This window comes from Dipodomys ordii, unplaced genomic scaffold (assembly GCF_000151885.1).
Source record: "Dipodomys ordii isolate 6190 unplaced genomic scaffold, Dord_2.0 Scaffold3, whole genome shotgun sequence".
In the NCBI taxonomy this organism is placed as follows: domain Eukaryota; kingdom Metazoa; phylum Chordata; class Mammalia; order Rodentia; family Heteromyidae; genus Dipodomys; species Dipodomys ordii.
This window is the reverse complement of record NW_012267219.1, coordinates 12,558,429-12,574,427: the sequence shown is the minus strand read 5'-3', so window position 1 is coordinate 12,574,427 and position 15,999 is coordinate 12,558,429. Positions and strand designations below refer to the sequence as shown.

Sequence of the window (15,999 nt, the reverse complement as noted above, 5' to 3'; positions counted from 1 at the left end):
GGGGCCTGAACTCTGGGCCTGGGCGCTGTCCCTCAGCTCTTCAGCTCAAGGCTAGAGCTCTACCACTTGAGCCACAGCGCCACTTCCGGCTTTTTTCTTTCTTTTGCTTATGTGGTGCTGAGGAATCGAACCCAGGGCCTCATGCATGCAAGGCAAGCGGCTCTACCACTGAGCCACCTTCCCAGCCCTAAAAGTCTTTTTATATTAATCTTTGCTAATGCTCTCTCTGTTATTCTAGAACTTTCTCAAAGAATACTGATAATAAAAATATTTGTACTAATATTTATATGTAGACAAAGTTTAGATCTAATAATCACATTTTTTTAGAAAAGTAACAATGCATTGCAAAGAAAATGTCTGAGTTAGAAATAGTGAAAAAAAAATCAGATGTTTGGGCTAGGAAGGTGGCTCAGCGGTAGAGCACTTGCCTTGCATGCATGAGGCCCTGGGTTCAATTCCTCAGCACCACATAAGCAGGAAAAAAACGGAAGTGGTAGAGTGTTAGCCTTGAGCTAAGAGCTGAGGGACAGCGTTCAGGCCCACAGTTCAGGCCCACAACCGGACCCAAAAAAAAAAAAAAATTAGATGTTTGACAAAAATCCAAGATATTCATAAAATGTAAGGGTACATACTTGGCATAAGTAAGCCTGATCTCTGAAACTATCAAGTTCAACTACTTCAATTTAGCTCACAAAACTAAATTCATGAATATGCTGTATGAATCATAGTTCTTCTGAACCAAAAAGTATTTAGCGATATTAAATCCTGATTATTTCTGTATTATAGGCAATATTATCTCCTTTTTATATTAAAAATAATCCCAATATTTCCAAGCCTCTTCAAAGGCTAATAAAAGAAGTAACTCAAGCATGGAGTTATTTTTTAAAATTCCATCATAGTTGGCTACATACAAAAAATCAAACTTTATAAATAAGATTATAAAACTAAAAATTTCAATCAGTTTGAAGAAAAAAATCTTTCCTATTTTTTAAAATTTTTTTATTGTAAAGATACTAAAAAACTCTTTATTCTTACCATTTGGTCCATGTAAGAAGCAAAGCACCAAAAAGCATCCACTTCATTTTCCATCACATATAAAAGAGGGGAAAGTAAGTCACTCATTCCTTGCACATATCCTAAAAAGGAGAATAAAAAGGCTCTGAAAACTTAAGCTTCATGAATCCTTTTGATGACACTATTTCACTAAAACCTGTTTACTCTTTTGATTTAAAAACTAGAAGACATGGGTGTTTGTGAAGATAGAAAAGTAAAAACAGAGGAGGTCAGAACCAAGTAAGAAAGATAAGTTGGTGTGAGTTGTCAACTTCGTGTTTAGTTGACAATGTGTCTTAGGATATAAAAAATGAAGAGTAATATATTAAAAAGTGAGAAATGAGGAATAAAGAAAGAACATAGAGGATAACCATATATAAATGAGTATGTGCCCAAAAGGAGCCATCAACAATGAATTGGCTCAGTAAGATACTAAGTAAAAAGGGGTTCAAATGCTTTACAAACTGATTACTGATAGATGAAACCACAAAAATCAGAAACAAGGGCAGGGGGAGGATGGGAAGGGATGGGAAGGGGAAACAAAGGAGGCTGCTACAATGCTTGATAAGAAATGTACTCATTATCTTGCCCATGTAATTGTAACCCCTCTGTACAGTATTTTCACAATAAAAAAGGGAAAAAAAAAGAAATCAGAAACAAAAGTAATTCTTCTACGTTGTTGCAGTAACATGTCGTTCATTCTTTTCTTATTCCTTTTTATGCAACCAATTCTAGCAACTGGGTTTGTCCACTCACTTTTTAGCTAATGTTATTATTTAATTACCTTTCTTTTGATAGTGTTATAATTTTTGAACCATTACTCAACACCCAATGATTAAAGGACAAACTGGAAAGTTTGTCCCTGGCTTTAAAACAAATGAAAAGTGTTGCTATACTTTCCAAGTGGATGTATCATGCTTCTTTTTATATTTCCACTCTACCAAAAACTCAATGTTTTGTTTTGCAACTTATTTTTGAACACCAATTCCTAGGCCAACAATTAAACAGTCAATTCTGGTAACTTTAGTACATGTGTTAAAATTAAATACACTTTTTTTTTTTTTGGTGGTCCATCTGGGGCTTGAACTTAGGACCAGGCACTGTCCCTGAGCTCTTTTTGCTCAAGGCTAGCACTCTAGCACTTTGAGCCACAGTGCCACTTCTGGTACTCTGGTGATTAATTGGAGATAAGAGTCTCACAGACTTTCCTGCCTGGGCTGGCTTTGAACTGCAATCCTCAGACTTCTGCCTCTTGAGTAGTTAGGATTACAGTCATGAGACATCAGCACCCAGCTAAATATACTTCTTGATTTGTAACTTAGAAAGTCTGTGGAACAAACCACCTTTCATTTGCAGATCAAAAGCTTACACTATTTTTAAATTTTAGTAATAGCTTTTATTCAGCCTAGTATATACAAAATCTTATCGGTCCAATAAAACGATAATAATATTTTACACTTTTTTATGCTAAGTCTTAGCAATCTAGAATTCATACAGCAGTTTCAACTCAAACTAGCAAAAGCTTACGTGCTCCTTGACTACATGCTGCCACAGTGGGCAGCCCAGCTTCACAATTTCAGAGAAGCCTACCTTTTTTTTCAGTAACATCTATGTTATTTAAAAGAAATAGGGGGTGGGCTCAGTGGTAGAGCGCTTGCCTTGCATGCCTGAGGCCCTGGGTTCGATTCCTCAGCACCACATAGGCAAAAAGCCAGAAGTGGTGCTGTGGCTCAAGTGATAGAGCGCTAGCCTTGAACTGAAGAGCTGAGGGACAGCGCCCAGGCCCAGAATTCAGGCCCCAGGACTGGACCGAAAAGAAAAGAAAAGAAAAGAAAAGAAAAGAAAAGAAAAGAAAAGAAAAGAAAAGAAAAGAAAAGAAAGAAAGAAAGGGGACAGTTCTTCTAGCAACAATATACAACTATGTATCACTCTCTTTTGGAAGAAAAGTTCCTAAGTGACCCTAGAAAATAGTTAAACCAAATACCTCTTGAGAAAATTCAAACCAAACAGGAAATAAAAAGAATTAGTACTCAGTTCACCTCAGGATCCCCTTACAAATAAGTGAAGCTAATTTGCTATGCTCAGAGCCCTGCTCAATTAGCCATTGCTACGCTTTTCCATGTAGCCTACTATAAAACTTCGTTATGTCCACACTGAACGTTGTGGGAATATAAGCCTCTATTCACATAGCATAAAAGTATACCTGGGTTCCCATGAAAGACAAACAATTAATACTGTTCCAGACAACAGTTATCAGACATTTAGAGAAAAGAAATAGAAAAAATGGCATAAGACATAAAGCATTTACATAAATTTATGCACATAGTTTCTAAAAATAGTGTATACTTGTTCAAAAAGACTAAGCTAGGAAGGAGACTAAAGTGCTATCTTCTGAACTTTCCTACCCATCACTAACAGTAAAAACAATGATAATGAGAAATTGTTTTCACATCACATGGAGGAACTCTAATGTGAATCCAACAAAGTGCAGAGTACTATTCTACTGGGTCTGACTACGTATGGTCTATAATAAAAATTTTCAAAGTATGCTACTCAAAAAACTTACAAAGCACCTTTCTTCTGGGGAAGGGCTTTACGGCTTTACTATTAAGTTATAAAAAAAAATCTGAGGGGTTAGGAAGGTGGCTCAGTGATAAGAGTGCTTGCCTTACATGCATGAGGCCCTTGGTTCGATTCCTCAGCACCACATAAGCAGAAAAGCTGGAAGTAGCACTATGGCTTGGGCTGAAGAGCTGAGGGACAGCGCCCAGGCCCAGAGTTCAGGTCCCATGACCACAACAACAACAACAAAAAATAAAATTCTGAGAAACTAATTTAATCCTTTAACACTTCAGCTTTCATGTGCAATCACTATCACATTTCTTTGGCACATCTTAGCTGTGAAGCAAGTAGTCAAATGAATCCTCTTCTGGTAGTCTTTAAACTATTATATTTTATACATGATGTTCTTTTGGGTATGTCCTCAGTTGTGAAAATACAATTATGTACTAATTCTTTTTAATTAAAAAAGATTTAAGTCATTTAAATTAGCATTCAGTAGTAGCCAGATCCTGTACTACAGCTGACCAGTGTAAATCTTAATCAGCCCTACTACACTTTCTATCGTAGTTTACCAAAATTATTTTCTTAGCAATTCTGTTTCAGTAGAGAGGCGTAAGAAATAAGCCCTTATCATCCTAATGTATACTTTCTTAGGGTTGAAAAGAAAAACAGCCTATATACAAATCAATTTTCCAGATAACTAAAGCTTAGCCCTAGGGTATCAAATTGGAAGAAAAACAACTTACGAATTACAAATCATTTTTTTACGAACTAAAATTAGACACTCACCTGTCTTCCATACAGTATTCTGAGTATTATTTAAACTCTTATAGACTATTCAGTGTCATCAGTATGAACATATACTTTTTCCTTTGGGCACTTCCTGAAGCACAGTATCTTCACCTTCTAACTAAAAATGACTCTTAAGTTTTTCTTTCTGCTTTTGATTTTTTTGTCTCCTCACTAACAAGATAATGTAAATACATACACCCTTCAATGGGCTAAAAAGCAAAACAACTCAACATGACTGAATCCCCTATAAGACAGTAAATGTACAGCACAGGTTGCTCTACTATGAGTTAAGGGAAAAAAATGTGTTCCACTGCTTATATAAAAACTATCTTGGCTTCTTATAATTGGTGGGACCTTAGCTATGTTTCAGATAAATGAAGTGTCTGAATAGAAAGAGAATGGTATTTGTGTAGATAAATGGATAGGGTAAATTGTTGTATCCCTGCAGCAGTGCATAGCTGTGTATGAATTCCTATCTCAATTATCATCTGAGAATGGCGCAATGTCTTCTGCTCCCAAGGACAATGGACTTGTGCTGTACACTAATAACAAAGTAAAACAGCAATGGACTGGGGAGCTAAAAGTATAGAGGTAAGAATGTCAGCCTATAATAAATACCTGGATCTCTAACTTCAGATCTATTATTTACTTTTTTTCAACCATAAGTCACTCTCTGAATTATCACCTAACTCATAAAATGGGGATGCTTATTTGAATTATCACCTAACTCATAAAATGGGGATGCTTATTTAACTATTTTCTCAATTTTAAAATTAAAATTAAAATCAAATCAAGTATGACAGCATTCTGAAGACTAAAAGTCACTGTAACAATATGCTTTCAATAAGTTTACTGAATATATGACAAAATATGACTATATTTTGAAGAGAATGTAAGAGATTTTTAAGCTTGTTATCACCAAAGAGGCTGATAAAATCCACAACCAACTTTGTATCTTCCCCTAACATAGAGAAAGAAAGGCAAGAGAATTTACAGATATAAACAATGAAGAAAATACACCATTATCACTTGGGTTAAAGTGCTGAGTATCCAATCATTTTCTCCAAAAGAGTTCAAAGCTCTGTTGAAGTAATATGGAAAACATCTATTTTTGTTATTTCCTTGCTGGCAGCAATTCACAAATAAATCAAAACACTTTTCTTTTCATGCTTATTTAAAGGCTAATGCTTAGAAACTTTGTTGGTCCTTTAAAACACTGGCCAGGAGTTAATGGCTCACACCTGTAATTCTAGCTACTCAAAAGGTCGACACCTAAAAAGATAACAGTTCAAAGTCAACCCTCAAGTAGAAAGTCTGAAACTCCATCTCAAAAATAACCAGCAATGGGGCTGGGAAAGTGGCTCAGTAGTAGAATGCTTGCCTTGCATGCATGGGACCCTGAGTTCGATTCCTCAACACCACATAAGCAGAAAAGCCGGAAGTAGTGCTGTGGCTCAAGTGGTATAATGCTAGCCTTGAGCTGAAGAGCTGAGGGACTATACCCAGGCCCAGAGTTGAGGCCCCACAACCGACACAAGAGGAAAAAAAAAAAATAACCAGAAAGAATGGGGGTGTGGCTCAAGTTGCAGAGCACTAGCCAGAAAACCTACAGAGCACAAGAAATGTAAAGAAGAGGGAAGAAGAGAAGGCTATTACCTATTTAACCTAAATGGTTAATAAATCTAAATTATAAAATACAAAGAAATCTTTTCAAATTAAGGCTTGAGGATCACTTACCTAAATCAAAATCATACATACAATAGGTCATCAAAATGTCATGAAGCAAAATCAATCCTGGATTATCTTGACCTTCATAAAATTTGTTTGTTCGATCTGTTCTGTTAACATCTTTTTCTAAAAGAAGAAAACAATCACACGTTTTAAAACTTCTCAAAAAACATATTCTTATAAAACTTACATCTTAGAAGTACAAAATTTATTTTCTTATTATTAGTTTCACTTATTGCTATACAACTGTGGATATGTTGCTTTTAGGATGAAGGGGGGCATATTCTTTTTTTTAAAAACTTTATGGGGCCAAACTGAACACTTTACACTTTCTAGGGGTTTCATAGTGATTTTTTTTTTACTGACTATATTTCTAAATAAGCAAAAGCAACACCAAATCCATCATGCTATAAATACGAAATTTTAGTTAAAAATGACAAAATAGCTGGGCACCAGTGGCTCATGCCTGTAATCCTAGCTACTCAGGAGGCTGAGATCTAAGGATAGTGGTTCAAAACCAGCCCAGGCAGGAAAGTCCATGAGACTCTTATCTCCAATAAACCACTCAGAAAACCAGAAGTGGCACAGTGGCTCAAGTGGTAGACTGCTAGTCTTGAGCCAAAGACCTGAAGGACAGCATTCAGACCCAGAATTCAAGCCCCATGGCCAACAACAACAACAAAAATTGTCTCATTTTATAATTGTGGAATAAACAAATAGTTTTTATTAACTCAAGCACAATTAATATGGTCATGCCAGTACAGGGCTTTATGCTTTTTTTTAACTGTACAAAGCACTGACATTTTCATACATGTATACTTTGATCACATTCACTATTAGTCTTTCTTATCTCTCCATCTCCCCACTTTTTTCTTTCATATCCCTATTGGTTCCCATTTCTTAATAGACATTTAAACACAGTAAAAAGTTGTCTGCACCCCTATAAAATCTTCAGTATTTCTTTCTTCATATATAGATGTGTAGTACTGATAAAGCAGACAGAAAACAAAAGAAACTTTCAATGTTATGTAAATGTGTTCTTTCATAAGTTATTTCTAGAAACAAATTGAGTCCTCTCCATTTGATATGATTAGAAAAAAAAAAGACTGAAGAAAAACATCATGCTGACAGCATTTGCCATTCACTATCACTAACCTCAAGTGGGTACTTTATTTTATGCTTCCTGGCAATCTTGTACTATTTCCCTATTCATTTTCCTGATTCATCTAATTAGTTTGTATCTTCTTTCTCTTTAAGCTCCATCTTTTCCCACATCCTAGATCTTGGAAAAGTATTTTATGTACTCAAAGAGAACTTCCACAGGTTCCCACTATTCTAGCCACGTAACTGCAAGTGAATTCATACAGTTTCCTTTCTTTCCTTTTAGTAAAAATCTCCAATGATCTAAATACTCTTTGGAATAGTCAATCTAAGCCTTCCTCTTACTTCGCCTCTCAATCACCTTTTCTTGAAATACTTTTGTCTTCTAGGATATCCAACTTTCATGTTTTCTGACTTTCCTAGGGCCCTATTTTCAGTTTCCTTTACTGTTTTCTCCATACACTATTTTTGGAAACTTAAGTATACTGAGGAAGAGCTCTTGGACCACTTCTTTGCTAATGATAGTCCTTCCCTGAAAATTTTATTGAGCATCCTAATTCAGTCTCCTATTTCAATCCTCTAAAATGTCCCCAAATTCCTTTATAGTCTACCTCCTACTCTACATATCAACTTGTGGACATCCAATAGGCAAAAAACCAAAAATTAATGTCCAAAACTGAATTCCAAATACTCCCTTCCAAGCTTTTTTTCTCTCATAGTTTTTCCCACCTTAGTAAAACATCATGACTCCATGTCTGCAGTTGCTCACCCTAAATGCCTTATAATCATCCTTGCTTTCCTTGTCATTCACACTGATAAGATCAGTATGAGATCTCCAAGCCAAATCATTCCCCACTCTAACCCTATTCCTGACACAGTGATCTTATTGCTCTTCTTCAAACATGCAGAGGTTCTAAGGAGAACCAAGTCTAGATCTTGCTGCTTACCTCTGACTAAAATTCTCTTCATTCAGATAGCTTCATGGCTATATTCCCAGCATCTTCAAGTTTCTATTGGACCTCACTCAACTCTAGCTTCCTGGATCAAGCAAAACATTCTCTCTCACCTGGATTATAGCAAAAGATTCAAAATGGTCTTTCTCCTTCCTTCTCTGCCCTCCAACAGCTATTCTTCAGATAGCAACCAGAGACTTGTTAAAACAAAAGTCAGATCTATTCTGCTCAAAACTCTCTACTGCCTTTACATCAGTGAAAGTTTACAATAATCTGTATGTAATCTTCTACCATTTCCTCTCTTACTTCATCTATTTTGATATTCTGCTTCAACTCATTTCAACCACACTTGCTTACACACTGTACCTCAAAAAAAAAAGTCCTTGGGTACAAATACTTCTAATACACGTTATTCCTTTATGCAGTGTATGTTTTTTACCTACATATCTACCTGTCTAGTTCACTTCTTTACTCCCTTGAACAGAAATAGGAGTGCCAGATTAAAACTGCACTGTAACACAAATCCTCACTCTCCTCCCTGCCTTACTTTTCTACCTTGCTACTAACATACTTATGTTTACTGTCTATACTTTCCCACAGGAAATGGAAGCTCCTTGGAGGCAAGAATTTTGCCTTTTTTGTTGACTCTTTTGTTTTTTGTTTTTTTGGGGGTCCGGTAATGGGTCTGAACTCTGGGCCTGGACGCTGTCCCTCAGCTCTTCAGTTCAAGGCTAGCACTCTACCACTTGAGCCATAGTGCTACTTCCGGCTTTTTTTTTTTCTGGTTATGTGGTGCTGAGGAATCAAACCCAGGGCTTCATGCAAGCAAGGCAAGCGCTCTACCACTGAGCCACCTTCCCAGCCCCTTGTTGACTCTTGAATCCCCAATGCCTAGAGGAAAGTCTAGTACATAACCGGCACTAGGTAAATTATTTTATTGAATGAATGTATGAATGCTTAAAATAACTAATGTGATTCAAAAGATCCTTGATGATTCTAACATACAGCCAAACTGAGAAGCCAATGGAATAAACACTGAGATTTCCAGGCCTCCTTCGGTATACCTTTTTTTCTCCTAGGTGACATCTTTTGCTCACAGATATTTCTATTTATTAACACCCAAATTTATATCTGCCATCAGACAATTCCAGATCATTCAATTAGGTATGTGATGTTCTATTTATATCCATTTAAGATGTATATGTAAGATACTTTCATACATATATACCTAAGCTCTAATTCAATTTCACCATGCCTGTTAATACCACAATAAGTAGCACTACTAACAGCCCAATTTCTCAAGTCAAGAAACTGAGTCTTCACCTTGGTATTACCCTACATCTAGCTAATATATTAGAAAGTCATCAATTCTATCACCAAAATGAAACAAGAATCTGCCTGGCTACATCTCCATTACCACCATCTCTTGCTTAGGCTTCTATTTCCTATTAACTCGTCTCCTCATTCTTACTCTTATCTTGATAGAATCCATTTCTACACAACAACCAAAAATAATCTTAAAATGTAAACAAAATACTGTTGGCTAAAATGCTCCAACAACTTCTCATAATACTTAAAATCCAGAGGGGTGGGATTGACGGGAATATATTGGAAGCACATATGGAAATTTAACAATGAAAACTCCTTCTGTATAACTAATGTAAGTAATTTTAAAAAAAGTAAAACTCATTGATAAGGCTTACAGCTTACTGTGTAGCTTTCCTTTTAATAAAATAAATTCATATGCCTCAAAACTTTTATTAATTACTATTATATTGTTTTTATTATTATTACTATTATATTATTTATTATTAATTTAAAAATACTACTGAATAGAGTATTATAGATAATGAATTTTCTAAGCTGAGTGTCAGTGGCTACTCAAGAAGCTGAGACGTGAAGGACCGAGGTTCAAAGCCAGCCCAAGCAGAAAAGTCTAATATTAACCAGAAAAATACTGATTTAGAGGTATGGTTTAAGTGGTAAAGTGTCAGCCAGTCATGAGAAAGAAAGCTCAGCATGTGAGGCCCTAAGTTCAATCTCTAGTAAGGGAAAAAGAAAAGAAGGGGGTGAGGAAAGAATGCTTTTAAAAACTAATTATATAGTGGAAAACATGATACATTTTTTTAATCACTTAATTAAGAATATATCTGAATATAAAGAAATCCAAATGTGTAGCTTTACTACCTAGCTTAACTACTATCTTGATAGATAGGTGGCTGACAATGAACAAATCTTTTCTGGGCTTTAATTTTATTATCTTTTAAAACTGGGCAAAATGTATGAAAATGTTTAAATCCAAATCATACCATGGAGATTTAAAATATGTACATTTTCCCCAGCCTTCTCAAAGAATGATAATGGGAAAAAAGAAAAGTTGAAGTGAGAGTCATTATCACTACTGCTTTTCAAAGATAATATTGAATATAACCAGAAAAGGGTTAAAAAACTGAATTAGTTAGGGGCTGGGAAAGTGGCTCCGTGATAGAGCACTTGCCTTGCATGCATGAGACCCTGGGTTCGATTCCTCAGCACCACATAAGCAAAAAAAAAAAAAAAAACCGGAAGTGGCGTTGTGGCTCAAGTGATATAGCGCTAGCCTTGAGCTGAAGAGCTGAGGGACAGTGCCCAGGCCCAGAGTTCAGGCTCCATGACCAGACCCCCCCAAAAAAAGAAACTGAATTAGTTAATGTCAAAATCCCTTTTAAAAAACCATCTCCATCACTACTTTTGTTATTAAAAATGGAAACAGCAGAGGATTCTAGTTAAAAACTTTAACTGGGCACTGGTGCCTCCTGCATGTAATTCTAGCTACTCAAGAGCCTGAGATCGGAGAATCATGGTTTGAAGCTAAGCCAGGCAAAAAAAAATTCATGACACTCTTGTCTCTACCAAAACACAGAAGTAGTGCTATGGTTCAAGTGGTAGAATGCTAGCTTTGAGCAATAAAGCTCAGGGATAGCACCCAGGTCCTGAGTTCAAACCCCAGGAAAACACACACACACACACACACACACACACACACACCACACACACACACACACATACACACACACACATACACACACACACTCACACTCACACTCACTCTTTAGATTATTCCATGCCTCAGGACCCCCGAGCCAGAGAAAGGAGAGTATATTCTGGCACTGGCATCATTTACTTTGAGAAAAAAAAAATTCTTTCAATCAAAAGCATAATTGCCAAAGTGATCTTAGTAACTGTTAAAAGTCACTGTTATATTGAGCTTTCTTCATATAATTAAGAGAATTCTTTCTTCCACTGGAGAGTAGGTTCATGGTAATATATCCCTATATATTTAAAACACCATAAATATTAAAATTTGAATAGAATGTAAGAATTTCAGGGGCTGGGAAGGTGGCTCCGTGGTAGAGCGCTTGCCTTGCATGCCTGAAGCCCTGGGTTCGATTCCTCAGCACCACATAAGCAAAAAGAAAAAAGCCGGAAGTGGCGCTGTGGCTCAAGTGGTAGAGCGCTAGCTTTGAGCTGAAGAGCTGAGGGACAGTGCCCAGGCCCAGAGTTCAGGCCCCACAACCGGACCCAAAAAAAAAAAAAAAAGAAAGAAAGAAGAATTTCAAAAATAAGTTCTAATATTACCCCAAAATAACAGTCAAGACTCTACATTTGGACAAGTCATTTATTTTTCCATTTTCTTACCTGTAAAATAGTTTATTACATAAAACATGTCAGCTAGACATGCAAAGCAGCAACTACGTATCTTTCAATAATTTATACCCACTTTATACTCTCATGAGAGCCACATAATCCGGTACTGAGTACCTAGAATAAAATCTAGTAGTTTTATGATAAAATTCTATCAAGCATTTTTTCTTAGTAGTTACTCTCTAGTTAAAATTTTATTTTCAAATAAAAAAATTTTCTATTTAGAATTTTAAATTTAAATGATGAAACACATACATGATGGAAACAGTCTTGAGATACACACACCAAAGCCTGTTAACTCTAATTATCTATGGGTAGCATAAGCAAAATCAATCCTATGTTCTTGCCTACTCACCTGTAGTTTTTAATTTTTCTGTAAGAAACACAAACCACTTTCATAGTAAAGAAGAAAGCAGTGAAAAAAAGTAAATAAAATTAACTCAGTAAAATGAAGTGCTTTCTAAAGTCCAATTATAGAAGCAAAAATAAGTACTGTGTACTTAATACAATGATTGAGCTCATGTGATTACTGCAAAAGGAATACCCAAGAACATAAACACACATTCTAATGTACTTCCCAATTCTGAATTCTTTTGAACTTAATACAGTACTGTGCACTGAATTTAAGGTTAACCCTGCTTGCATTTCCAAAGTTCTTTAGAAAAAATTACCAATAAGACTTCTGTAATCTCTCAACCTTGAATTTCTCTTCTCTTGTTCCTCACTGACAGATTTCCATTGTAGTTTCATCCTGAAGTATTCATCACTATAGAAAACAATTAGCATCAAAAAATGCTATTTCATAATTGAGTTTTTATATAAAGAACATTAAAACTGTAATAAATAGTACAAAGTACTGATGCTGCTGCTGGAATGTAAATTTATAAACATAATAATGACATATTTGTAAGTAAATGAAATCAAAGGAAAAAAAAAACCTCCTACATGTCCAAGTTTTCATGATACTATTGACCTACTAGAATAATTTTAGGAAAAAAAGATTAAACATCTCATTTCTTAAAATCATACCTAAATTTATTCTAGTCATTAAGTATTTTAGTCATTAAAGCTTCCAAACAAAGATAAATCTAAATGATTTTTTAATATGACACTGAGAGTTGTTTTCTAACCAGTTTACTGCAGAAACTTGTTAATGTCAAATATCTTAGGAATAGGACTGGCAGAGAATTTGATTTTGCACAGACTGAGAATAGCTTTAAATGAAAGGTTAAGTTGACAACTGGTAATAAAAAGTATAAATGAAGCCAGTTCAATGGCTCATGCTTATAATCCTAGCTATTCAGGAGGCTGAGGACTAAGAATCATATTGAAAGCTAATTTGGGCAGAAAAGTCCATGAGACTCCTGTCACCAATATTAGCACAAGAGCTAAACAGGAGTGGTAGAACACTAGCCATGAGAAGAGGAAAAAGCAGAGCAAGAGCACAAGTTCAAGCCCTAGCAAAGATGATCTGTGTTTCATGTCAAGTGTAAGAAATAACTTAAAATATAAACTCTTCAGTGTTTCAGTATTATGAAATTTTAAATTTGAAGGCAACCAACCTAAATAGCAAATATACATACCTATGAGCTAATTTTATAATATCATATTACAAAAATGATTTAAGATGCAAGATATTTTTAAGTGGGCTGGGAAGGTGTCTCAATGGGAGAGTGCTTGCCTTGCATGCATGAGGCCCTGGGTCCGATTCCTCAACACCACATAAGCAGAAAAAGCTGGAAGTGGTGCTGTGGCTCAAGTGTTAGAGCGTTAACCTTGAGCTGAAGAGCTGAGGGACAGTGCCCAAGCCCAGAGTTCAGGCCCCATGACTGGCAAAAAATAATTTTTTTTAAGGAAAAGATATTTTTAGTATGTATCTAAATATCTTTCTTGGGGGGAGGGGGGAGTACCACAGGTTGACCTCAGGGCCTCATGCTCTCACTTGGCTTTCTTGCTTTTTGTCAGTCGGGGGCCTGAACTCTGGGCACTGTTCCTCAGCTCTTCAGCTCAAGGCTAGTACTCCATCACTTTGAGCCACAGCACCAATTCCGGCTTTTTCTGTTTATGTGGTGCTGAGGAACCAAACCCAGGACCTCACTGCAAGCAAGGCAAGCACTCTACCACTGAGCCACCTTTCCAGCCCTCACCTGGCTTTCTAAATCACAGCTAGTTCTTTTTTTGTTTGTTTTTGTTTTGGTTGGTAGTGGGGCCTGAACTCTGGGCCTGGACGTTGTCCCTCAGCTCTTCAGCTCAAGGCTAGCACTCTACCACTTGAGCCACAGCATCACTTCTGGCTTTTTCTGCTTATGTGGTGCTGAGGAATCAAACTCAGGGCCTCATGTATGCAAAGCAAGCTACTCTACCACTGATCCACCTTCCCAGCCCTCACAGCTAGTTCTTTATCTCTAGAGCCAGCCTCCAGCTCGACGTCATGCTAACTATTTTGGAGAAAGGAGTCTCACTGACTTTTTTTCTAGGCTGACTTCAAACCTCTATCCTCCAGATCTTATCCTTTTGAGTAGTAAAGATTATGGTCATGAATCATCAGAGCCTAGCTAAACAGTAACTATGCAAAAAGTTTGTTCAAAGTTATCACTAGGAAGTCTAGAGTTTTCTTCCATATTTTTACAAAACACACCTGCAAAGCCACCATTCTATTAAGTGTTTCTGCTTTGAAATAATTACAATGTTCATAATTTTTATATTGAAACAAGGAAATGAAGTATTTCCATTCCCTAATCTACCCCAAATCCTAATCTAGAAACTAACAGCTCATTTGTATGGTTAGGTTACTTGTCATTCTTTGAAAAACATACACAAAAACATTACTCACGTTTTTTGTTTTTGTAATTTAGTTCTTTCTTCCTTAGTACTATCCCAAGGAAAATAACCCAGAAGAAATTTCCATGCTTGCTTTCTCAGTGAATGACTTAGTCCCTGAAGAAAGCATTCATACAAATCATATTAGTTAAAAGAAATACAATAATCTAGGTTCATAAAAGTTGCATATAATAGAAAAATACACTCAAGAGATAGTTCTGTGTATAAATATTTTACTTCTAGATTCTGAAGCTATATAAGCAGCTGCTAGAAAGTTTAAATAATGGACTATTAGTACACTGTCGAGTGGTCCTTACTGATCAGGCAAATGTCAATGGGCATAAGTCTCTTTACATATCCTGCAGAACTTCAAGTAAGAAAGAATATCTTCCTTTAGACATGAGTATACACATACTTTACTCACAGGGATACTGTCCTACTCAATACAGAAATCTGAAGGAATCATTCTTCAGATAACAGAGTTCATTCTTCTAAAAATAAAAATAACCATAGAAGTCTGAATATTAGCAGCTGGTAATACAATTGGTATTAGAGTTATTACAATTTAAATTACCCCTCTAAATATCATCTCCTTCATGTTATCTACATTTAAAATTCTTCCTTCAGAATCAATGTTCTTAGTCCATTCTTCCAATGAGACTGGCTCTCTCCTTTGAACAACAGGTCGCTCTCCTAAATCAATCTAAAATGAGAAGACAGCAATGGAAGTACAATCAAGATATATATATACACACACACACATATATAATCATAAATATATATTCTAAAATATTATTTTTGTTGAATTCTGAAGCTCTTAAAAGCTTTATTTTCCAGTGTTTAATTTATGAAGTATATTAGTAAGCATTATATACATTTTCTCTTCTACCAAACACAAAAAGAACCCGATTACAAATTCTGAGAAAAGAAATCTGATAAAACAAAAACATTTTTGCTATTCAGGGTTTCAATTACATAAGTACAAAGCATTCAACATGTAAATTCTGAGTGTCTTCAAACCAAATGTATATTAAAAAGAATGAATATAATTATTATGTTTATCATATTCCCAAATTATCTGCTCTTTCAAGCTAAAGTTTGTTAAAAGGATTCAAAATCTATTAGCTCTATTTGGCAATTTCTACAATTATTTTATTCAATCTATAGATATTGCTAATTTAAAAATACCATTTGAAGATAACTTTTGGGGTCTGGGAAGGTGGCTCAGTGGTAGAGCGCTTGCCTTGCATGCATGAGGCCCTGGGTTTGATTCCTCAGCACCACATAAGCAAAAAGAAAAAAGCCG

At 35.8% G+C, this 15,999-nt stretch overlaps 1 protein-coding gene across 2 annotated transcripts in view; it reads right to left on the bottom strand.

The window, feature by feature from the left end:
- Positions 1-15,999, bottom strand: part of Tbc1d15 (TBC1 domain family, member 15) — a 63,266-nt gene that overhangs the window by 13,730 nt on the left and 33,537 nt on the right. For both annotated transcript variants that reach the window (XM_013021725.1, XM_013021733.1), the window contains 5 exons: positions 15,268-15,396; positions 14,707-14,810; positions 12,545-12,639; positions 6,145-6,261; positions 1,036-1,136 (listed from right to left, as the gene is read on the bottom strand). In XM_013021725.1, the coding sequence (XP_012877179.1) occupies positions 1,036-1,136; positions 6,145-6,261; positions 12,545-12,639; positions 14,707-14,810; positions 15,268-15,396 (546 nt within the window). The remainder of the gene's footprint in view (positions 1-1,035; positions 1,137-6,144; positions 6,262-12,544; positions 12,640-14,706; positions 14,811-15,267; positions 15,397-15,999) is intronic.